General features: G+C 56.9%; 3 protein-coding genes across 10 annotated transcripts in view; 2 read left to right on the top strand and 1 right to left on the bottom strand.

Moving 5' to 3' along the window:
* Position 1: 1 nt before the first annotated feature.
* DBP (D-box binding PAR bZIP transcription factor) lies at positions 2-7,905 on the top strand. Its single transcript, XM_025366730.1, has 4 exons — positions 2-1,024; positions 1,884-2,294; positions 4,209-4,420; positions 7,415-7,905. Exons 1-4 carry the CDS (start codon positions 886-888, stop codon positions 7,628-7,630), a joined length of 978 nt encoding a protein of 325 aa, XP_025222515.1. The 5' UTR covers positions 2-885; the 3' UTR covers positions 7,631-7,905.
* SPHK2 (sphingosine kinase 2) lies at positions 7,751-18,744 on the bottom strand. Of its 7 annotated transcripts, none has more exons than XM_025366722.1 (7): positions 18,492-18,744; positions 17,526-17,672; positions 12,041-12,512; positions 10,567-10,716; positions 10,339-10,433; positions 10,131-10,246; positions 8,060-9,771 (listed from the first exon to the last, which is right to left on the bottom strand). In XM_025366722.1, the coding sequence occupies exons 2-7, from the start codon at positions 17,559-17,561 to the stop codon at positions 8,679-8,681; spliced, it is 1,962 nt and encodes a 653-aa protein (XP_025222507.1). In that variant the 5' UTR covers positions 17,562-17,672; positions 18,492-18,744; the 3' UTR covers positions 8,060-8,678. The 7 variants fall into 7 exon arrangements, with proteins under 7 accessions (XP_025222505.1, XP_025222507.1, XP_025222510.1 ...); XM_025366725.1 differs by having other exon boundaries at positions 12,041-12,335; XM_025366723.1 differs by having other exon boundaries at positions 18,346-18,511.
* Positions 18,617-21,591, top strand: part of RPL18 (ribosomal protein L18) — a 4,503-nt gene continuing 1,528 nt past the window's right edge. Inside the window, exons 1-4 of one of the 2 annotated variants that reach the window (XM_025366731.1) lie at positions 18,617-18,895; positions 20,144-20,230; positions 20,607-20,714; positions 21,206-21,304. In XM_025366731.1, the coding sequence (XP_025222516.1) occupies positions 18,893-18,895; positions 20,144-20,230; positions 20,607-20,714; positions 21,206-21,304 (297 nt within the window). In that variant the 5' untranslated portion in view covers positions 18,617-18,892. The remainder of the gene's footprint in view (positions 18,896-20,143; positions 20,231-20,606; positions 20,715-21,205; positions 21,305-21,591) is intronic. The other variant, XM_025366732.1, reaches the window with a different exon arrangement.

The raw sequence follows: 21,591 nt of genomic DNA, 5'->3' as shown, positions 1-21,591 counted from the left end.
ATTAGGACCGCGGCCCCTTTAAGCGGCGCCCCTCTTCCCCCATCACACCCCTCACCACCAGGCAGCACGAGCAGAGCCATGTGCTTCCCCCTCCCGCCTGCTTCATTGGCCCAAACTGGGTCACGGTCCCGCCCCCAGTACCGCCTCCCATTGGGCAAATGTAGGTCAGTGTCCCGCCTCCCACCGAAAGGCAAGGCAACTTCACGCGCTAAGCCCCTCACGCGCCCTCCTGGGCCCTGGCGTATCCAGAGGCCCCATTGGCTGTGCGTCTCAAGGGGTCGGAGACGATTGGCCTGTGTTTGCAGCCGGAGGGAGGCACGCGGCTGGGGTGCATGCCCACAGAGGCGGGCGGGGCTGGACGCGCCGGGCGGGGACCCGGAGGAGGGGCGCGCGCTATGGCGTCGGGTGTTTTGGTTTGGATTTTTTTTCCGCGAAAGAAGTTTGCTTTGGCCACGCCTCAAGGCGGCCGCCTCCTCCTGCCCCCTCCTCCGCCCCTCCGCGCACACCTCTCGGTGCAGATTGCAAAGCGCCTTCCGTTGCGAGAGCTGCAGATTTTGCAAGAGCCAGGCTCGCCCACCTTGTAGAAGGGGCGCCTTGGGTCCCCTCTCACCCTCGGTTGCAAAGGGCCGGCCGCTTGATTTGGACACCCCCTCGCCCAGACTGCATGATCTCCCAGGACCCTTTTGAGTTGCACGTTTCTGCACCGAGGACCTCAAATTCCCGTCGCTCCTAGGATTTGCAGCGTTCTGGATACTGGAGGGTTGCAGGCTACACTCGCCCGCCCCTGGGCAGACAGTCGTCCAAACCACTGGAGTGTGCCGGTGACTGGCAGGCCAGCCCTTCGCCTCTCCATGAACCCGTGAGCCTGGGGGCAGGTGCCAGGCGATGGCGCGGCCTGTGAGCGACAGGACCCCGGCCCCTCTGCTGCTGGGCGGCCCGGTCGGGACACCCCCTGGCGGGGGAGCGCTGCTTGGGCTGCGGAGCCTTCTGCAGGGGACCAGCAAGCCCAAAGAGCCGGCCAGCTGTGAGTTCTAACCCCCATCTCACCCAGTTCGGACACCCCACCCCCTTAAGGCCTCAAATGCCGTTGGGTGGGGGGGTGGGGGCCCATAGACACCTCCTGTGTGGGGGGAGTCCATCTTCCCAACCTTAATCTACTCAATTACTCAGGTGTTTAGGCCCCTAGATCCCTCAGCGCCCAGGACCCAAAAGCGCCGGCTCTGAAGCCCGTCCACCCTAAGGTCCCCAAAGTCCTCCTCCCTCGGTTCACAGGAGTGTAGGCCCCAACCTCCTCTTCCTTTGGTCCGGGAGTCTGGACCCCTGGGGTCCCAGGGAGGGGGTGTGTCGGGTGCTCACACGGTGGTGACACGGGCTTGGGCGGGGCGTCATGGGGTCACATGGAGTCTAGGGATGAGGAATGTGCCCCAGGAATAGAGCCCCTTCCTGTCCCTTACAGATGGTGGGGGAGGGGGAAGGGGGTACAGCGCGCAGGGGATGGGGTTGGGTAATTACAGTGGAATTACAGAGCTGTCATTTTTTTCTCTCACCTGCCCAACCCTCCACTTACCCTCTCCCTGCCCCCCTATTCCTGAACTTCCGTCCCTCTTTCTCTGGGTCGCTGTCTTTCTGTGTCTCAATCCCTTCCCGGCATTCTGTCCCCATCTCTGTGAATCTGTCCACCTGTCTCTGCCACCCCCGTCTCCGTTCTTTCTGGGTCTCTCTCCCACTCTGCGTCTCCGTCCCTTCATTTCCCGTCTCTCCTCTCCGACTCCCCATCCCCTCTTTCTCTGGATCTCCGCCCTGTGCCTCTCGGACTCGGGGTCTCGTCTCCCATCTCTATCTCCACCCCCCCGCCATCCCAACCCGTCTTTCCCGGCCCGCAGGTCTCCTGAAGGAAAAGGAGCGCAAGGCGGCCCTGCCCGCAGCCACAACCCCTGGGCCAGGCCTGGAGACTGCGGGCCCGGCGGATGCCCCGGCTGGGGCGGTGGTGGGCGGCGGGTCCCCGCGGGGGCGCCCGGGGCCAGTTTCCGCCCCGGGTCTGTTGGCGCCACTGCTGTGGGAGCGCACGCTGCCGTTCGGCGATGTGGAGTACGTGGACCTGGACGCCTTCCTGCTGGAGCACGGGCTCCCGCCCAGCCCGCCGCCCCCCGGTGGCCCATCGCCGGAGCCGTCGCCCGCGCGGACGCCCGCACCCTCCCCAGGGCCGGGCTCGTGCGGCTCCGCTTCCCCCCGCTCCTCTCCTGGGCACGCCCCCGCCCGGGCTGCCCTCGGGGCCGCCAGCGGCCACCGCGCAGGTGCGGCGAAGGGGGCGGGGCGGGTCCTGACGGGGCGGGGCTTGGACTCAGGGGGCGGGGCTGTGCGACGCTGGGGGCTGGGACCGTGGGACCCGGCTGCGGCCCCGAATTTTGTGTCCAGTTGTCGAGCGGTGTCGTGGGAGGGGGCCAGATTCTGTGTCTCTTAATGGGTCAGGAACTTGATCTTCTGGCTCCATAGGGGAGGAGAGACTTGGAACCCTAAATTCCAGGAAGCCTGCCCAATGAGATTTTGTGGGTTTTTCTGTGGGACGTGGGGACAAAGGAAGTGGATACTCGTGAAGCCAGAACTGGAAGTCCGGAACACCAGAGTTATTTACTGGGCAGTGGACTGACCCCAGAATCTGGGCCCATAATCGATGGAACTGGGATAGAACTGGAGCCCCTAGGTCCTTTACAGGAGCAAAGGAGGGGCGCAGAATTCTGTTTACCCAGGACATAAGAGACTGGCAGCCCAGTTCTTGGGTCCCCCAGTGGGGCGTGCTGCAGCCCCGGGTCCCAGAGTTCTTCAGAAGGGAAGACGTTAGGGATCTTGTTTCTGGATTCTCCAACTGGGGCTAGGACCAAGCTTCCTATATTCCTAGGAGAGGCGTGGGATCCCAGAATCGTGTGTACCCCAGTGGCGGGGGGCCTGGGAAGGTCCAGGAGGCCGATGCTCCCTGGAGAGCAGGGGATTGGGATCTTTGGGGGGTGAGATGTTGGAGCTAAGTGACTGGAAGAGCAAGAGGAAAGATGTTTCCCTTTGGGCATATTGAGGTCTCCAGGGACGGACTGCAGTTTGGGAATTCCTGGGCACACCTGCCCCAGGTCCGACCTCCGGGCCGAACCAGGGCCCTACCCTTCCCAGCCGCACATTCCTGCGCCACGTGAGTCTCCCCTCCCTCCTCCGCGCTTCGCGCAGGCGCCTTCACGCGCGAGGGGGCGGGGCCGGGGAACGTGAGGGCGCCGATGGCAGGGGGGCCTGGGAGGGAGGGAGGAGGAGGGAAGCAGGCGTCAGCACGTGACTCGGCCCTGAACCTGTGTCCTTAGCTGGCCCCGGCTGGCTGGTGCTTAAAGGTACAGGGGCCTCCTTTCGAACCAATCTTCTGGAATCTTAGAGCAGCTTCTCCTCTTCTTTTCCCTTACTCTTCCCAGCGAGTAGCTCTTAGACTGTAACTTGAGAGCTTTTCAGTGCAGTAGATTATTTTTCTCTGGACAATCTGGGGTCTAAGCTTAGGTCGTGGATTCGGTAAGTAGGATTCAGGCTAGACTGTGCATCTGAAGTTCTGAGGTTTTAGAAGCAATAGCTCCATCGCTTCTTGGCCTTTTGGCTAAGATTAAGTGTAGAAGCAATAGCCCTGATTCATGTGCTATCTAGGGCAAGTCAGTTATGACTGGGACTCAGTTTCCTTGTTTGTAAAGGTGGATATGGCTCCATGATCTCTAAGCATCTTTATGGCTTAGGGGAACTTTCATTTTTCTTGTTATTTTGGAGACGGAGTCTTGCTCTGTTGTCGAGGCTGGAGTGCGGTGGTGTGATCTCGGCTCACTGCAACCTCCACCTCCCGGGTTCAAGTAATTCTCCAGCCTCAGCCTCCCTAGTAGCTGGGCTTACAGGCACCCGCCACTGCACCTGGCCAATTTTCATACTTTTAGTGAAGATGAGGCTTTGCCATGTTGGCCATGCTGGTCTCAAGCTCCTGACCTCAGGTGATTTGCCACCTTGGCTTCCCAAAGTGCTAGGGTTATCGGCGTGCAAGGGAACCTTCATATTTTATATTAGGGAGATTAGTCCCTGGCCAAATTTATGCTAGATCTCAGAAGGGCTCTCCATGTGGCTATACCAGAGCAAGAGGTAGCTTCTGGAAACCCCTTCCCTAAAATACACACTCAGCTGACACGTGCTGTTTCTCCAAGGCCTGACCTCTCGGGACACACCCAGCCCTGTGGACCCAGACACCGTGGAGGTGCTGATGACCTTCGAACCCGACCCAGCTGATCTTGCCCTATCAAGCATTCCTGGCCATGAGACCTTTGACCCTCGAAGACACCGCTTCTCAGAGGAGGAACTTAAGCCCCAGCCAATCATGAAGAAGGCGAGGAAAATCCAGGTGCCAGAGGAGCAGAAGGTGAGCAGAGCTGGATGTGGGACATAGGCTTGGCTGGAGACATGCCCTACAGCCAGGGAGGGGCCTTTTCTCACATTCAGGCCTGGGCTTCTCACTGGGATTAGTGCTCAGCCTCTCCTGGCCTGCAGCCATGGATTAGTTCTCCTTGGCCATGGGGCACAAGGGGGCAGGAGCCTGAGGTTTATGAAGATAGTGTCAGCTGGGCGAGGGGTCTCACTCGTGTAATCCCAGCACTTTGGGGGCTGAGGCAAGAGGGTCGCTTGAGCTCAGGAGTTCAAGACCAGCCTGGGCAACATGGTGAAACCCCATTTCTACAAGCTACTCGGGAGGCTGAGGTGGGAGGATTGCTTGTGCCTGGGAGGTTGAGGCTGCAGTGAGCCAAGATTGCACCACCGCACTCCAGCCTGGACTACAGAGCGAGACCTTGTCTTAAAACAAAAGACAGTGTCACTGTGGGGTGCTGACTCAGCCAGCTCTGCTAGGCCTACTTGTAGAGACTTGGAGCTTCTCCTATTACTTGGATCCAGAACCCTCAGTGGGTCAGGTCTCAGGCTCCACCAGGCACAACTGCGAAGGACAGTCTTCCTTGGCAATGGGATATTAGCCTGTGGCCTGTCTCTCCTTACTCAGCAGGCCTTTGATCTCTGATGTGGGACTTCCTTTGGAGTGATTGCCTTTGGCTAGGATGCAGATTCGGCCAGCCCCTTTAGGACTTGTTTCCTGGGCCTGGGCTTCTCACTGGTGGGAGGCTTCAGGCTTCTGTTAACAGCCAGGGCCACTTTCTGATTTGGGATGATTTGAGCAGTGATTGCATCTTTGCATCCTTTTTTTTTTTTTTTTTGAGACGGAGTCTGGCTCTGTTGCCCAGGCTGGAGTGCAGTGGCCGGATCTCAGCTCACTGCAAGCCCCACCTCCCAGGTTCACGCCATTCTCCTGCCTCAGCCTCCCGAGTAGCTGGGAGTACAGGCGCCCGCCACCTCGCCCGGCTAATTTTTTTTGTATTTTAGTAGAGACGGGGTTTCACCGTGTTAGCCAGGATGGTCTCGATCTCCTGAACTCGTGATCCACCCATCTCGGCCTCCCAAAGTGCTGGGATTACAGGCTTGAGCCACCGCGCCCGGCCTGCATCCTTTTTTTTTTTTTGGCCATTACTGGAGTCTTCCCTAGCAAGAGTTGCTTGGGCTTCTGTTACAAGACTTTGTCATTCCAGGCCAGGCGCGATGGCTCACGCCTTGTAATCCCAGCACTTTGGGAGGCTGAGGTGGGCGGATCACTTGAGGTCAGGAATTTGAGACCAGCCTGGCCAACATGGTGAAATCTCGCCCCTACTAAAAGTACAGACATTTTCTGGGTGCAGTGTCTCATGCTTGTATTCCCAGCACTTTGGGAGGCCGAGGCTGGTGGATCACGGGATCAGGAGACCATCCTGGCAAAGATGGTGAAACCCCATCTCTACTAAAAATACAAAAATTAGCTGGGCATGGTGGCACGTGTCTGTAGCCCAGGTACTTGGAAGGCTGATGTAGGAGAATCGCTTGAACCTGGGAGACGGAGGTTGCAGTGAGCCGAGACTGTGCCACTGCACTCCAGCCTGGTGATAGAGCAAGACTCCATCTCAAAAACAAAAACAAACAGGCCAGGTGTGGTGGCTCATGCCTGTAATCCCAGCACTTTGGGAGGCCGAGGCGGGCAGATCACCAGGTCAGGAGATGGAGACTATCCTGGCTAACATGGTGAAACCCCGTCTCTACTAAAAATAAAAAAAAATTAGCCAGGCATGGTGGTGGATACTTGTAGTCCCAGCTACTCAGGAGGCTGAGGCAGGAGAATGGCGGAGGCGGAGCTTGCAGTGAACTGAGATTGTGCCATTGCATTCCAGCCTGGGCAACAAAGTGAGACACCATCTCAAAAAAAAAAAAAAAAAAAAATTAGCCAGACACGGTATCAGGCACCTATAATCCCAGCTACTCAGGAGGCTGAGGCAGGAGAATCGCTTGAACCTGGGAGGTGGAGGTTGCAGTGAGCCAAGATCATGCCACTGCACTCCAGCCTGAGTGACAGAGCGAGACTCCATCACAAAAAACAAGACTTTGCCATACCCTTGTGCAAGACATAGCTACTTGAAGCAGCTAGGACGGGCCTATAAGTCAAATTTACACCAGTGGTTTCTCCTGCTAGAGGGCCCTATTGCTTGGGACTGGATTTACCCTCACAAGCAGGAACTGGGCTTTAATTAAATGGTGGAGTGGAGAGCATCTCTCTGAGCCCAGCGGTCCTTAGTTACTAAGGAGGAGTCCTCCTTAGGAACCAGTTTCCAGGATGGGAGGACTTCAGGTATAATCCTCTGGGGAGGTCTCAGGATAGTCCCCTTTCCTAAGGGACAGCTCTTCTCTCAGTCAGGTCCTGGTGGGGAGGAGGCTATTCTCTGGCCTCAGTTCAAGGCCAGCAGGTCAGAGACTGGCCACAGCCATTGAAACCACTTAGACCTCACTATTGTTTGCCAAGGATGGATGAGGTTGCCTTGGCAACCAGGTCAGAAGGCCCCAGCTCTGGGAGGATTTTATGGGACACCAAACCCCATCACCAGGGCACCAAGATTTCCTTAGCAACCAAGATCTGGAAAGGCGATGTGCAGGGCAGTGCTTTTCAACGGGAGAAGCCCTCAGACCATGAAGGCCTTGTTGCTAGGGAACAAGCATCCTTAGCAAGCAGGAGCTAACTGCAGGCCCTTTATCATGTGGGGAGGGCTGGGGCCCCGCTTTGCAGAATGGAGACTTAAAGTGAGTTCCTTAAGGGTGGGGGTCTATCTCGTGTCTTTACTGTTGCTAGGGGCCCAATCTCCTTAGCAACCAGGGCCCTAGAAAGGCAGACCCATGGGTATCTATCCCAGCAGAGACCTGGTATGGTTTAAGCCCCGCTACTGTGGCTCCCTTACTCTCTCACTGGGACCTGGGTCCCTCTGGACCTCAGTGTCCTCCCCCTTTCCTCCCCCAGGACGAGAAATATTGGAGCCGCCGGTACAAGAACAACGAGGCAGCCAAGCGGTCCCGGGACGCCCGGCGGCTCAAGGAGAACCAGATATCGGTGCGGGCGGCCTTCCTGGAGAAGGAGAACGCCCTGCTGCGGCAGGAAGTGGTGGCTGTGCGCCAGGAGCTGTCCCACTACCGCGCCGTGCTGTCTCGATACCAGGCCCAACACGGGGCCCTGTGAGGCTGCCCCACATCCCCACCTGGCGGAGCTCTCCTCCGCCTTGCTGAGACTTACGCCCTGTTCCCTCCCTGCCCTGTGGCCCACGGGCCGGCCAGCTGGGTGCCCCAGGGACGTGATAATGCAGATAAATACATTTATATTTTTAAGAAAAAGCGAACCTCCCCCCTCCCTTGCGGGGGCGGGGAGGGTCCTCTGTGTGTCCCCGGCACGTCAGGGACCCCATCCTCCCACCGCCTCCGTTAACACGATCCTGAATAAATCTTGAGAACCCCAGAGCCAGCTGTTGTGGAAGAGGAGGGCAGCTCCCTGGCATACTGGCTACAGCCCGTGGGCAGCTCCGGGCTGCCGTCCATAGAGGGCAGGCGCTGCTGGAAGTGCTGGAGTCTGAGTCCTCCCGCGGGCTGTTGGATGGAGGAAGGGCAGAAGGTCTGAGAGGAAGGAAGCGACTGCCTTTATTGCATAGACCTTTTCAATTGCTTTTTAGATTGGGGACGGAGGACGCGCATGAGACGAACAGGGGATATGAATTTCCCCGCCCCCACCCGCGGGGGGAGGAATATTAGTGCAAATCCTAGCGCCGGCCCCGGGGAACCTGCCCCTCCTGGGCTGATTGGCCAGCTAAATGGAGGCACCGGAGTGGATGGGGCGAGGCTGCGGGCCCCGAAGGGCCGAATCACTGAGGCCTACCCCAGCCAGTACATTCCAGGTCCTGTCATTGGGCGACGCGTAAAACAGGCTCCGCCCTCAGCCAGCCTGGCCGGGTAGGAGCAGGTGGCTAGCTTCAGGACTAAGCCCTGCCCCTTAAGGGCGTCCCGAGATCAGACGCCAGGCCCCGCCCTCATTGATCAGGCACTACCCTCGTGACGACGCCCACTCTCCAGCATCACGTCTGGTCCCATGAAGGCGGGCGCAATCCTGAGACGGGGCCAGGGCCCTTGCACTTGCGGGCTGCCACCACAACTCTAGCAGCCAGGCCACACCCCTAGCTCAGGCTCCGCCCCATTGGAATGTAGGCCCCGCCCCCGGCGGGTTCCAACCTTGTTGAGTTTCAGGGCTCCCTCCCTGGGCAGCCAGGAGGCCCGGTGAGCAGTGTACCGAGGCCAGGGTGCATCTGTGCCTGTAGCGGCCCATACTCCACCTGCTCCCCGTCCACCGTGAGCACACCGCGCGGCGTGAGCGGCTCTAGGCGGAAGGCACGGGCCGCGGCGTAGCCCAGCTGCGGACAGCCCAGGCTGAACTGGCTACCACGCTCCATGGCCAGGAAAAGGCGTAGCAGCGCAGCCCGCGAGATGCCGCTACGCACCCAGCACAGGTGCACCAGGCCGTCGTCGAAGCGCGCGTGCGGAGCTGCCACCAGGTCAGCGCCTAGGTGGCTGGGCGATATGGCCAACATGAGCACAAAGTCCCCCTCCAGCGTCACCCAGTCTGGGGGCAGTGGGGTGCCCAGCGGAGGCAGCAGGTGGTCAGGCAGGCCGCAGGTGGAGGCCGCTACCCGGGCATCAGGGGTGGGCGGCGGGAGCCCAGAAGATGGGGGAATTACGGGGGCCCCCTCAGCGACGGGTGAGTGTAGAGCTGTCTTGGGAGAGCCAGGAGGTGAAGACAGCAGTGGGTCCGGGGACAGTGGAGCATCCCCAGCCCCACCCCAGTCCCCAGCCAGCTCTGGGCCCCCACCGTTGAGGGACAGGATGGGCAGGGGTTCTGGTGAGCCAGGGGAGGCCAGGGCAGGTTGGGGCAGGGGCAGGGGCAGGTCAGACACAGAACGATGCAGGGGTGAGTGGGCCATGGGCGGGGCTGGGTCTGGGGTTAGGGTCAGCTCTGACTTAGCACGGGGCAGGCTATGGACAGGGGTGGGCGAGGTGGGTTCCACAGTGGCGGGGAGGTAGGAGAGGCGTCCGCGGTAGGTGTGCAGTGTGGCGAGGCCCAGCACCGTGCCCAATGTGAAGCGGGCACTGCCCAAGGCCCTGAAGCGCTCGCTCTGGATATCCACATCTGACACGAAGCCCCAGGCCACAGACAGGAAGGAGAAACAGCGGGAGCCCGAGGCCAGCGTCACGGAGAGCAGGTCCAGTGGGTGGCCGCCACCCCGGCAGAGCAACAGTGAGCAGTTGAGCAGCAGGTCGAGGCCCAGGGCTGGCTCAAATCTTCACCGCCAGAGATGGACAGACACACAGAAGAAGCAAATAGGGGTAGGGGAATGAGAGAGGCAGGGAAGCAGGTGGCAATGAGGCCAGGAAGGCCATGGCCCAGGCCCACCACAGCCGTGGGGCCACCTCTAGGCAATTCCTTACGGGGCCAGGTTCCCGGTCATCTCTTTCATTTGCTCCCTACAAGTCACTGAGCGCCTCCCATGCCAGGCACAGTTCTGGGCACTAGGGATACAGCTGGGAGCCAGGCAGGCTGATTTACTTGACTGACTGTGGGTTTGCCTGAGTGAGAGATATAGGGGTCCCTATCACCCCAGGAGGGGCTCATCCCTCCCTTGGTGGTATTCTCAACCTACCCCCCGTGCTGGTTCACTGCTCCGGCCAGCGCATTGCCCGAGCCACAGGGGAGGATGCCCACAGGCATCTTCACAGCTTCCTCCCAGTCAGGGCGATCTAGGAGCCCGTTCAGCACCTGGAGGGTGGGAGACCAGAAACCTGGGTCCTGGTGGCAGCCTCTGCAGTGCCCCAGGGCCCAGGGTTAGGGGCAGGGTGCTCCTGCTCTACCTCATGGAGCAGCCCGTCTCCCGAGACCGTGACGATGCCATCCCACTCACTCAGGCTCAGCCCCTGGACCAGCTCCCGAGCGTGGTTCTGTCGTTCTGAAGTGGGATACCGGGCCGTTAGGAAGGCTGTCCCACCCCAGCCCCATAGCCCCAGGAGTCCCACCCACCACTTTGCTCCCTTAGGACTCAGTTGTCCCAGCCCCCAGCTCCCATTCTCACTGGCCCTTACCTGTCTGGATGAGGTTGAAGGACAGCCCAGCTTCAGAAATCATGGGAAGCACGTAGTTCTTGCACCACTGCCAGGCCAGGCCCCGCCCCCCAAAGGGATTGACCAATAGGAGCAACCTGGGCGGCCGAGGTAGCAGGTCAGGGGTGATCTCTGTGGAGAGAGGTTAGGGTCTGCAGAGACCAGCGACCCAGGGCCCCCACCTTGGAAACAGTCCCTTCAAACAGCCCCCTACAGAATTGGTGGAGGGCTAGCACCTGGCACCTGCTGGCTCTCATCTGGCCAGGCCTAGGTATGCAGCCCTGCCCCACCACCCAGGTGCTGAGACAAAGGCAGAGCTTAGGTGTGAAACCAAATGCCCTTTGTCCCCACTTGTGGGAGGAGGGCATGAGAGCTGTAGTTCAGAGCTGTGGTTCCCACTTTCCTCACCCCAAACACCTATCACCCAGGATCAGTTTACTTCCAGCCCTTAGGGGCCCCAGGCAGGATTAGATGCCACCTCTGAACTCCAGGGAAGCCCTAGGAGACCTCTGTTGGCACCCATCACTCTGGGTGGTGCCTGGTCCTGTCTCAGGCTGCTGCTCTCACCAGCCTGGGTGACTCATCTGTGGTCAAGACCCATGCAAAGGGGAAGAGGGCAGGAGACAGAAACATAAATCTAGCAAGAGAACAGCAGATGTAAATCACTTCTCTGTCTGCCTTTTTGTTCTGTTTTTTTGTGACAGACTTTCGCTCTTGTTGCCCAGGCTGGAGTGCAATGGTGTGATCTCGGTTCACTGTAACCTCTGCCTCCCAGATTCAAGTGATTCTCCTGCCTCAGCCTCCCAAATAGCTGAAATTACAGGTATCCGTCACCACTCCCGGCTAATTTTTGTATTTTTAGTAGAGACGGGGTTTCGCCATGTTGGCCAGGCTGGTCTCAAACTCCCGACATCAGGTGATCCACCTGCCTCGGCCTCCCAAAGTGCTGGGATTATAGACGTGAGCCACTGCACCCGACCTCTGCCTGTGCTTTTTTTTTTTTTTCTTTTGAGATAGAGTTTTGCTCTTGTTGCCCAAGCTGGAGTGCAATGGCACAATCTTGGCTCACTGCAACCTCCGCCTCCTAAGTTCAAGCAATTCTCCTGCCTCACCCTCCTATAGCTGGGATTACAGGTGCGTGGCATCACACCCAGCTAATTTTTTATATTTTCAGTAGAAACGGGGTTTCACCATGTTAGCCAGGCTGGTCTCAAACTCCTGACCTCAGGTGATCCGCCCGCCTCAACTTCCCAAAGTGCTGGGATTACAGGCATGAGCCACACACCCGGCCCTCTGTCTTTTTGTTCCTTCTGTAGCCCATCTCTGTGTATCACTCCTAATGGATCCAGAGAGATACATCACCCAGACACAGAAAAATAGACACAGCTGCCTATGGAGGAAATTCTGCAGAGACACCAAGGTGGCCCCAGGACAGAGCAGCTGCCCAGCGCCTCACCCCCATCCCCGGGCAGCGGCAGTCCTCGGAGCAGACAGGTGAGGGCGGTGGCCCAGCGCTGGGCCTCGGCACGGTTCTCTTCGTAGGTGGTAGCCCCATCTGTCCGGAAGGTGCGGGTGGTTCTGCGCCGGCTCCCGCGCCGGCTCCGAGGGTAGGTGTAGATGCAGAAGTAGGCCGCTGAGTCTGAGGGGCTACGGCTTCGCAGGGTGCAGCAGCCTGAGACCTCGGCCAACGGGACCAGGCCACCCCGGGGCCTGGCTTCGGGTTTGGGGCGCAGCCGCTGTATGTGCAGCGCCTGCGACGTGAGGGTGAGGGCAAAGCGTGGGCCTCGGGCTGGGTAGGAGCCAAACTCGCCATGGAGGAGCGGGGTGCTGGCAGCCAGTGGCGGTGGGGGCGGGGCCATGGTCTTAGCCCTGACCAGGGTGCTCCTAGGCCTGTGGCCCCAGCTCCTGGTCAGCTCCTGTTCCGGCCTCTGTGGAAAGGGAGGAGAGAAGGAGTAAGAGTTCAGGACCCCATGGCAGGGGCAGGGGCTGTGGACAGGAGGAGACAATGAGGGGCAGTGGCAGGTGAGACAGGAGCACCAGAGACAGACAGGCTCTGACAGGTGCGGGCAGACCTTGAGGATGCAGGGCAGAGGCCAGCTGGGCAGGAAGGCCAGCATCCTGGAGGGGGCCGGAGACCCGGGCATGCAAACATTCAATCATTTATTCCCCAGTACGTATTCAGTACCCTGTATGTGCCAATCATGGTGCTAGGCCTAGCAAACACAGCAGGAAACAAAACAGCCCCAAATCCTTGCCTTCACAGGAACAGATAAACAAGAGAAAGGATTAAAATATATAGGGGGTTGGGTGATGATAATGGGCTTTGGGGGAAAAGAAGGCACAGGAAGGGGAATGGATAGTGGGATTGGAATATGCAGAAACAGACATGCAAAGACTGAAAGACACACCCCCTCCATCCCCTGCCACCACATGGTGCAGAGGGTAATAACAGCAAAACAATCACAAATGCAATAGCGATACGGTCTGAGAGCCAGAGAAACACTGAGAGGAGACAAACAGGGTCAATGAGGTGAAACCCAGGCTGATGAAAGATACTTAAGAGAGTAAGACTTTCTCACCCCAACAAGAAAGGCAAGACAGAGTGGAAGGGAGAGCAAATAGGAGGGGTAGGAGGCAGGCATGTGGACAGCTGGAGAGAAGGGATATGACAGAGGGACTGCGGGGTCTGAGAGGAGCCACATGCAAGCACCTGCAAGGGGCAGGGGCCAAGAGCTGGTCCCTGAGCACTGACCTGGGTGCCTGGCCGCCTGCTCTCCAGGGAGCAGGTGGGAGCACGACTGAGGTCCCTTCCCCCCAGGCCCTCTCCCTGCCCTTTGCCCGGATTTTGCCTCCTCCTCTTTTCGCTCACCTTTGTTCCCCACTGCCCCGCCCAGCCACCTGCCAGTTCTGCCCCTCACATTCCCCAGACCCAGAGCGCCAGGACACCCCCTCCCCGTCCCGCCTGTGGACTCACCCTTAGGAACTACATCTGCTCCCCTACCCCCAGCGGCTCCCTCGGTCTAGGATGTCTGCCTCACCCCTAAACCTGCCCTGGCCCCATTATGGGAACCTCAAATCAGGCTCAAGCATAGAGCCCTAGATGTTCTCCAGTCTTGGGCCTGGGTCTCTGTCCCTGGGTCACTGAGACCTGGACCTGGGTCTCCATCCATTGGTCCCTAATCCATAGGCCTGCGTGTCTGGCCCTGGTCCTCTGAGCCGCCATCCGCACCCTATTTCCAGAACTCAGTCCCAGGCCTGGGTTCAGTCCTGGCCCAGGTTTTTCATTTCCATCTCCCACCCCGGTGCCCCAGTCCCAGGCCTGCGTCCTCTTGGTCCCTCAGTCCCCTAGACTCCGGTCCCTGCCCCGACCCCCGCACCCTCCTCACACGCCGGGTCCTCCTCCAGGCGGCCCCGCAAGTCAGCACCAACAGTCCCCATCAGACCTAGGGGTGGGGGGGAGGGTGTGCATCCGCTCAGCCAATGGCCGTGCAGCCGGCCTGGGCCGCACCAATACGAGGGCTCAGGGGGTGGAGCCAGTCAGCTCGCGAGCTTGGCGCAGGGACTGGCCGCGGGAGAGGCCGAGAACTGGGCGGGGCCTCGCGCTTCGGGAGACTGGCCGCCATCGTAGGTGAGGGCAGACGCGCAGCGGTGACGACGTCGCGGCCCCATAGACAGCGCCGTTGTCGCCATCTTTGTTAAGGGAAAGTGGGCCTGTCCCATCCATTGAATTCACAAAAGAAAGGGGCGTGAGGGAGGAGGTCTTTAGCTGCAAAGACAGAGACTCTAACACGCGTAACAAAGGCCCAGAGATCCAGACACAGAGCAAGGCAGAGACCCAGAGAGGCTGGATGAGGCAATAAGAGAGCTGGGAGGAGAGAGTGGGGAAAGTGAAGGATACGTTTATTTTCTAACAGTTACAGAGTCAGAGAGACCCAGAGAAAAGCAGAGCTATAAACAAGAGACCACAACAGTGGGATTGAGAATGTGCAAGGTAAGGATACAAGAAAACCCTGAAAATGACAGACACGGGGACAGATGGAGACAGACACTTCTGGAATGGAAGCTGGGAAGGAGAGGCTCATTAATTCAGACTTATTTACCTCAGGCTCAAACCAGAATGGAAGCGCCATGAGATAAACATCTGCCCAGTGAATGACCCAGTCACATGGCAAGACAGAGACATAGAGAGATGGGGACAGTATTTCTAGATCAAAGGTGAGGGAGGGAGAGAATATTGGAAGCCCAGGGGCTGGGAGGAACTGGGACAGAAAGTTAAGATGTTGCCAGACTCACAGAAGCAAAGACATGGGGAAAGTGAAAGAAAGGCAAGTATATATCAAGAGACCTAGAAACAGAATTGCATAGAGAGAAAGAGATATGCATTAGGAGACAAGGACAGAGCTTGCTAGAAAGTGACAAATGTAGGCTGTAGGCTGGGCGAGGTGGCTTACGTCTGTAATCCCAGCACTTTGGGAGGCTGAGGCGGGTGGATTGCGAGGTCAGGAGTCCAACATGGTGAAACCCCTGTCTCTTTTTTTTTTTTTTTTTTTTTTTGAGATGTAGTCTGGCTCTGTCACCAGGTTGGAGTGCAGTGGCGCGATCTCAGCTCACTGCAACCTCCGCCCCTGTGGTTCAAGCGATTCTTCTGCCTCAGCCTCCGGAGTAGCTGTGACTACAGGCACATGCCACCACATCCGGCTAATTTTTTATATTTTTAGCAGAGACGGGGTTTCACCGTGTTAGCCAGGATGGTCTTGATCTCCTGACCTCATGATCTGCCCGCCTCGGCCTCCCAAAGTGCTGGGATTACAGGCGTTGAGTCACTACACTGGGCCGAAACCCCTGTCTCTACTAAAAATACAAAAATTAGCCAGGTGTGGTAGCATGCGCCTGTAATCCCAGCTACTCAGGAGGCTGAGGCAGGAGAACTGCTTGAACCCAAGAGGTGGAGGTTACAGTGAGCCGAGATCGTTCTACTGCACTGCAGCCTGGATGACAGAGCAAGACTCTGTCTCAAAAAAAACCAAAAAACAAAAACATAAATATAGGAAGAAGTTTGCTTATCGTCAAATCATGTACCTAGCATCCAACCCACAGCAGCAACGGCACCAGATAGTATGTGCCAAGGAATGACACGGAGAGAAAGGGGGACAGAAACCCAGTAAGACTGAGACAGGGGGCACAGCAACTGAGCTTGGGGCCCTGGGAGAAGGAAAGGCAGAGACACGGAGCAAAGAGGCTGAGATTCAAACACAGAGCCTAAGTCACAAAGACAAGAGGACAGGGAGGAGGAAAAGGCGAAAGGACCCTGCAGCTCACACAGACTTGCTGTGTGGCTGCTGGGAAGCCCCTGAATTCTTGGCCTCAGCTGTCCTGTCTGGGACATGGTAAGAAAGCTATTCACACTGAAACAGGAATTAAAAGAAATTAAAGAATGTGTAAGCAAAAACTCAGTTGTATGTAAAAAACCCAGTTCCCCCTGAGAAAGAGAAAGAGGTCGAGTCCTTTAAAAATTAACTGCCTGTTTTTCTGTCTGTGGCTAATGAGCCTTCTCTTTCCCTTTCCCAGGCATCGTGAAGACCCTGTTTCTCTAGCTGTGCAGCTGCAAGATCACTAGACAGGATAAACTCAAGTCGTAAAACATGTTTTTCCTTGAAATGCAAGAAATAATGTAATGTATGACTCAATTGAATAACTCTTTGTTTCTCTCTTCTCTAACATGCTTCCCCGTGCACAGATCTCCCCCAGCCCCACAAAATGCTTAAAAGCTAACCTGACTCTTTGTTCGGGGCTCAGTCTTTGTTTGGATGTTAATCTGACTGGGTCGGTGCACCTAAATAATAAATAATAAGTATCCTCCTCAACCCCTCGGTCTCTCTGATTCCTGAATTATCCCACTGCAACACCTGCCTGGAGAGAAGGTCTGAGATCACTTATAGAAGGGCTTCCGGGCTGGGCGCGGTGGCTCATGCCTGTAAGCTCAACACTTTGAGAGACTGAGGTGGGAGGATCCCTTGAGCCCAGGAGTTCAAGACCAGCCTAGGCAACAGAGACCCAGTCTCCAGAAAAAATTAAAAAATTAGCCGGGTGCAGTGACTCATGCCTGTAATCCCAGCACTTTGGGAGGCCGAGGCGGGTGTATCACCTGAGGTTAGGAGTTTGAGACCAGCCTGACCAACATAGAGAAACCTCGTCTCTAGGAAAAATACAAAAGTAGCTGGGCATGGCGGCGCATGTGTGTAATCCCAGCTACTTGGGAGGTTGAGGCAGGAGAACTGCCTGAACCCGGGAGGTGGAGGTTGCAGTGAGCCGAGATCGTGCCATTTCACTCCAGCCTGGGCAACAAGAGTGAAACTCCGCCTCAAACTAAACTGAACTGAACTAAACTAAACTAAACTAAACTAAAACTAAACTAAATTAAAACTAAACTAAACTAAACAAATTAGCCAGGCATGGTGGAGGCTACTTGGGAAGCTGAGGTGGGAAGATCACTTAAGCCCAGGAGGTTGCAGCTGCAGTAGGCTGTGATTGCGCCACTGCATTCCAGCCTGGGCAAGAGTGAGACCCTATTTTTTCTCACTCTGCCTCCCAGGCTGGAGTGCAGCGCAATCTCAGCTTACTGCAACCTCTGCCTCCGGGTTCAAACGATTCTCCTGCCTCAGCCTCCCGAGTAGCTGGGATTACAGGCGCACACCACCATGCCTGGCTAACTTTTGTATTTTTAGTAGAGACGGGGTTTCACCATGTTGGCCAGGCTGAGCTCGAACTCCTGGCCTCAGGTGATCCGCAGGCCTTGGCCTCCCAGAGTGCTGGGATTACAAGCGTGAGCTACCACGCCCGGCCTCCAATCTTTTTTTTTAAAAAAAAAAAGAAGAAGAAGAAAAGCTTTGGATTTTGTCTTTCCACAGTATGAGGATCTTGGCTTTTAGATGGTCCCTTACCTGGTCCTGCTCCTCTGCTTCAAGGAGTCCATTCATCTGCTGGTCCTCTGCTCTGTTACATCAATGGGGCCCTGGGCCTGGGTCTTAAGCCATAGTAGGCTGGTAGGAGCAAGGAGTCAGGTCTCCCTTCAGCTCTGACCTTCAGCTCTGTGGAGGAGATGTGAGTGAGGAGCAGCATTGAGAGTCGACTGCAGGAGGCCCTTCCAGGCTCAATGTGCCTGAGAACCAAGAGACAGGGGCCTCCCTGCGGGGGGTGCCGGGGAAGAGTAGGTAAGTCATTTTAATCACTGCCCCAGCCAGTCCATCTGGTTGCACACAATATGTATGCTATAATAGGAGTGAAGACTAATTTTTATTGAGCACTTATTATGTGCAAAACACTGACCTCAGCAGTTTTATTAACTTTCATAATCCTGGAAAACCTCCTGTGTGCCAGGCCTGTTGTCATCCCCTTTTTGTCCATAAGGAGAGCAAGGCCCAGAGAAGTTAAGTGATTTTCCCAAGATCACAGAAAGGTTAAGTGACTTGCCCAAGGTCACCCCATTAGTACCTAGCAGAGCCAGGATTTGAATTTGATTACAGCCTTGCAAGGCCCCATCTCACCATCTTTCTTTGCCTCTACTTCTCCCTGGGTCTCCTTCCTACCCTTTGGGCCTCCATTCCCCCCACCCCCAAGCCACGGGGCCTCCCACTTTCTAGGTCTCTTTCTAGGTCAGCAAAGGGCCATGTGGGGGCCGGGGGAGAAGGAGAAGCGGAACTCAAAGGATGGGAATACAGGATGCTATAGATTGAGGTGCAGCAAGATCATCTCGGGTTAGACCTTAAGTAGGACTTCCCAAGCAGCGGCTGCGCCTACGAAGTGTAGCGCGAGATAAGGGAGAAGTGAACCTGATAAGGAAACGCCCGAAGCCTGGGGTCAGAGGTTTCCAGATGCCCCGACTAGCCCTGCCAGCCCCGCCTCCTCACCTCCAACACTCGGCCCGCCGGGTCCTCCGCGAGCCACTGAGAGGCCGTCGGCGTCGGGCCAGAGCGTCACAGCGCGACGCGTCGTGCTAGCTCCACACATCTCGCTCCTAGATCCCTTTCTTCCGGAAAACTATCGAGAACACGGCCCGGGTAGGGCCAGAGAGGCCCCCGACGTGCTGGCCCTTCCCTCTTGGACGTTGCGCTTGTTCCTCTGCTCTATGCTCTCTGAGGTTGTCGCCTGACTAGTCAGTCGTCCAACTCACCACAGAGAAGTCCGGATCGTGGTAGAGCGTCGCGTCGCACCCATGTGACGTCACGGCGGCGCCACTCGCTGGAGGCTTTCCCCGCCCACCCCGGCGCTGTTCTCTCTTTCCGGACCTGGCCGAGCAGTAGGCGCCATCATGGTGAGCTCGCTTTGCGGCGTTCGGGGCTGGGCAATCCGGTGCCATCCGCTGTGGTCGCGGCCTAGGGGCACGCTGGAGGGCGGCAGGGGGTCTGCGGCTGCCTGGAGGGGGCAACTCCCGATACTGGGGGCGTACTCTGGGGGCCAGGAGAGCAGGGATGGGTTAGAGTCATAGCCTACCGCCCCCATTGAGTAGATGACCAAGTTGAGGTACTCGGAGGCTAATACGACTGGGTTTACAAAGCTAGGAAGTGGCGGAGCCAGGATTCCGACGCAGGTGGCTGGCTGGACCCGCAGCCGCTCTTAGTTACTTGGCTTTGCTGCCTCTATTCGGACCTGTCACTTTGTAGTATGAAAAGTCAGGTGGGAGGATCAATTTGGGGACCAGGGAGGCCTCTGAGTCTCAGGTCCCTTCCCACCTTGTGATGGTTTTTGAGCCTTTGCCCCAGTGTGATTGTTCGTTATGTACACAATTATCCCATCTAACAAGTTTGCGAATTTGGGAATAATAAATTCACAGGAAATTCTCACCACAGGGTCTTGCAGGACACAGTGCTGAGTAAGTGGAACTATTAAAACTTAAATAGTTCTTAATGATTGCGAACAAAGTCCGAAAAAACTTCAGTTACTCAGAAAGGCAGCAGGGAGGTAAGAGCCTTTCGAGGTGGCTCAAACCTGTTATCCTAGCCTTTTGGGAGGCCGAGGCTGGAGGATTCCTTGCCCAGGAGATCAAGACCAGCCTGGCCAATATAGTGAGACCCTGTTTCCACTTCAAAAACAATTTCTTAAAAAGACAGTACTTGGTAAGGGTTGTTGGATTGAGTGATGTTGTAGGAGAGGTGGTTCTGGTAGTATTGCTCGGTTCTGAATAAGGATTCGTTTCCATCATTACTGCCATTGGTTTGATATTTTTGGTTATCCTGCAGGTATGGGAGCCAGTTTTGAGAACTTAACATTGTTGCAAAATACAAGTTGTAAAGAATTAACCTTTTTATAGAAAGTTAACATGGCTGCTGTGTTACGCTGTTTTGTTTTCGGGGTTCTGTGTGCCATGGGCTGAAGGCATTGTAAGTAGCCCCTTTTTACAGAGGGGTCGGTGGCAGCCCAGAGGTCTCCTTGTGGTAGGCCTGGGATTTGAGCTGGTGTGTTCAGAGCTGGACCTGGGGCCCAGCTCTCAGTTTCAGAAATAAGTAATAATGGGCCATGGTTTGGGGTAATTGGGTCCATGGTTGCCTCTTCACCCCCGCAGGGAGTTGACATCCGCCACAACAAGGACCGAAAGGTTCGGCGCAAGGAGCCCAAGAGCCAGGATATCTACCTGAGGCTGTTGGTCAAGGTGAGGCTGGGCCCTGAGAGGTCTTTGGGGAGGGTCACCCCAGGTCTGTGACTTGCAGATGCTCCATTCTAGTGCTGGCACCAGGCTCCTCCCTGGGGCCTGCAGGGCAGGCTTGCGTCTCTGGTTCTGTCCCAGGGCCTCCTGCATTTATGTTTTCAGCCTCTAGGCTGTGTACAGCTTGGCTTGGGAGTGGAGCTGGGATTTTCTAGGTCCTTGGCCAGGAAGGACCTGGGCCAGCTTTCTCCCTCTAGGTTGCTGGGTTGGGGGAAAGGGATAAAGATTCTTCTAGTCCAAATCGTCATGTGTTTGCCCCTTCACTGGAAGGCTGCAGGGGAGCTAGCTGTCCCAGCTTCTCACTCTCTTCCCGTCCCTCCAGTTGTATAGGTTTCTGGCCAGAAGAACCAATTCCACCTTCAACCAGGTTGTGCTGAAGAGGTTGTTTATGAGTCGCACCAACCGGCCTCCTCTGTCCCTTTCTCGGATGGTGAGTGGCTGGCCAGAGAGCATGGTGGACCTGGGAGCCACTGGGTCTTGTCTGTCTGGAAAGGAGGGAGGACTTCGAGCTCTGGGAGCAACCGGGGCATCACGGGTTTGTCTCAGCCAGCCACGAGCGGAGAGCTTGGACTGTTGGTTGGAACTGAGTGTTCATGGGCAGCGGGCGAGGCTCCTGGGCTGCTTCTCCTTATTGTGAGGTGGAGGTGTCCTGATGGCTTCAGGAGATTCCCCCAAGGCCCCAAGTCATAACTGAGTTTTATGTCAAAGGCCCTGCTGAGGGAGGCCCTGTTGGACAGTTTGCATTGTTTTTATCTAGAGCTTTCCCCAGCGGGACCTGAGGGAGGCCTGTGGGGTTTAAGGGGTGTGGTGTGAGTCGGGGGTCCCGTTAGAGGGCACGGCTGCCCTGGTCTGGGGATGCCTGAAACGGAGCTGGATGTAAACACCAAAAGGAGTTACAACGTGCATCCTCCCCACCCCAAGATCCGGAAGATGAAGCTTCCTGGCCGGGAAAACAAAACAGCCGTGGTTGTGGGGACCATAACGGACGACGTGCGGGTTCAGGAGGTGCCCAAACTGAAGGTGAGTGGCGGGGGCGGGCACACCCATCAGACCCGTGCCGTGCTGTGCTCGTCCTTCCTCAGTCTTGCCCCCTCTGCTGAGGCAAGCATCCTGCCTGTCCGAGTGGCTTTGAGGGTTGGAGTGGGTCGTCTCTGGGGTTATTGATGGTGGGGTCCCCTGGGCAGGCTTCTTCTGGGGCAGGTTGTAAACTGTTAGTGCTGGCCCCTACAGCCAGACAGCCTGGGCTCAAGTCTAGACTCTTTTTTTTTTTTTTTTTTTTTTTTTTTTTTTTTTTTTTTTTTTTTGGG

The sequence above is a fragment of the Theropithecus gelada genome, chromosome 19 (genome assembly GCF_003255815.1).
Source record: "Theropithecus gelada isolate Dixy chromosome 19, Tgel_1.0, whole genome shotgun sequence".
In the NCBI taxonomy this organism is placed as follows: Eukaryota; Metazoa; Chordata; class Mammalia; order Primates; family Cercopithecidae; genus Theropithecus; species Theropithecus gelada.
Note: the sequence above shows the minus strand (reverse complement) of the source record. Positions and strands in the feature narration are given on the sequence as shown.

What these genes read in the sequence shown, in the direction of transcription:
- DBP (XM_025366730.1), top strand. Translation starts at nt 886, where the DNA reads ATGGCGCGGCCTGTGAGCGACAGGACCCCGGCCCCTCTGCTGCTGGGC. An exon ending in CGCCAGCGGCCACCGCGCAG is followed by an intron (nt 2,295 to 4,208) that starts GTGCGGCGAAGG and finishes TGTTTCTCCAAG; the next exon opens with GCCTGACCTCTCGGGACACA. An exon ending in AGGTGCCAGAGGAGCAGAAG is followed by an intron (nt 4,421 to 7,414) that starts GTGAGCAGAGCT and finishes TTCCTCCCCCAG; the next exon opens with GACGAGAAATATTGGAGCCG.
- SPHK2 (XM_025366720.1), bottom strand. Translation starts at nt 12,728, where the DNA reads ATGCCCGGGTCTCCGGCCCCCTCCAGGATGCTGGCCTTCCTGCCCAGC. An exon ending in GAGACGGGCTGCTCCATGAG is followed by an intron (nt 10,247 to 10,338) that starts GTAGAGCAGGAG and finishes CCCACCCTCCAG; the next exon opens with GTGCTGAACGGGCTCCTAGA. An exon ending in GCAGTGAACCAGCACGGGGG is followed by an intron (nt 9,772 to 10,130) that starts GTAGGTTGAGAA and finishes CTGGCGGTGAAG; the next exon opens with ATTTGAGCCAGCCCTGGGCC.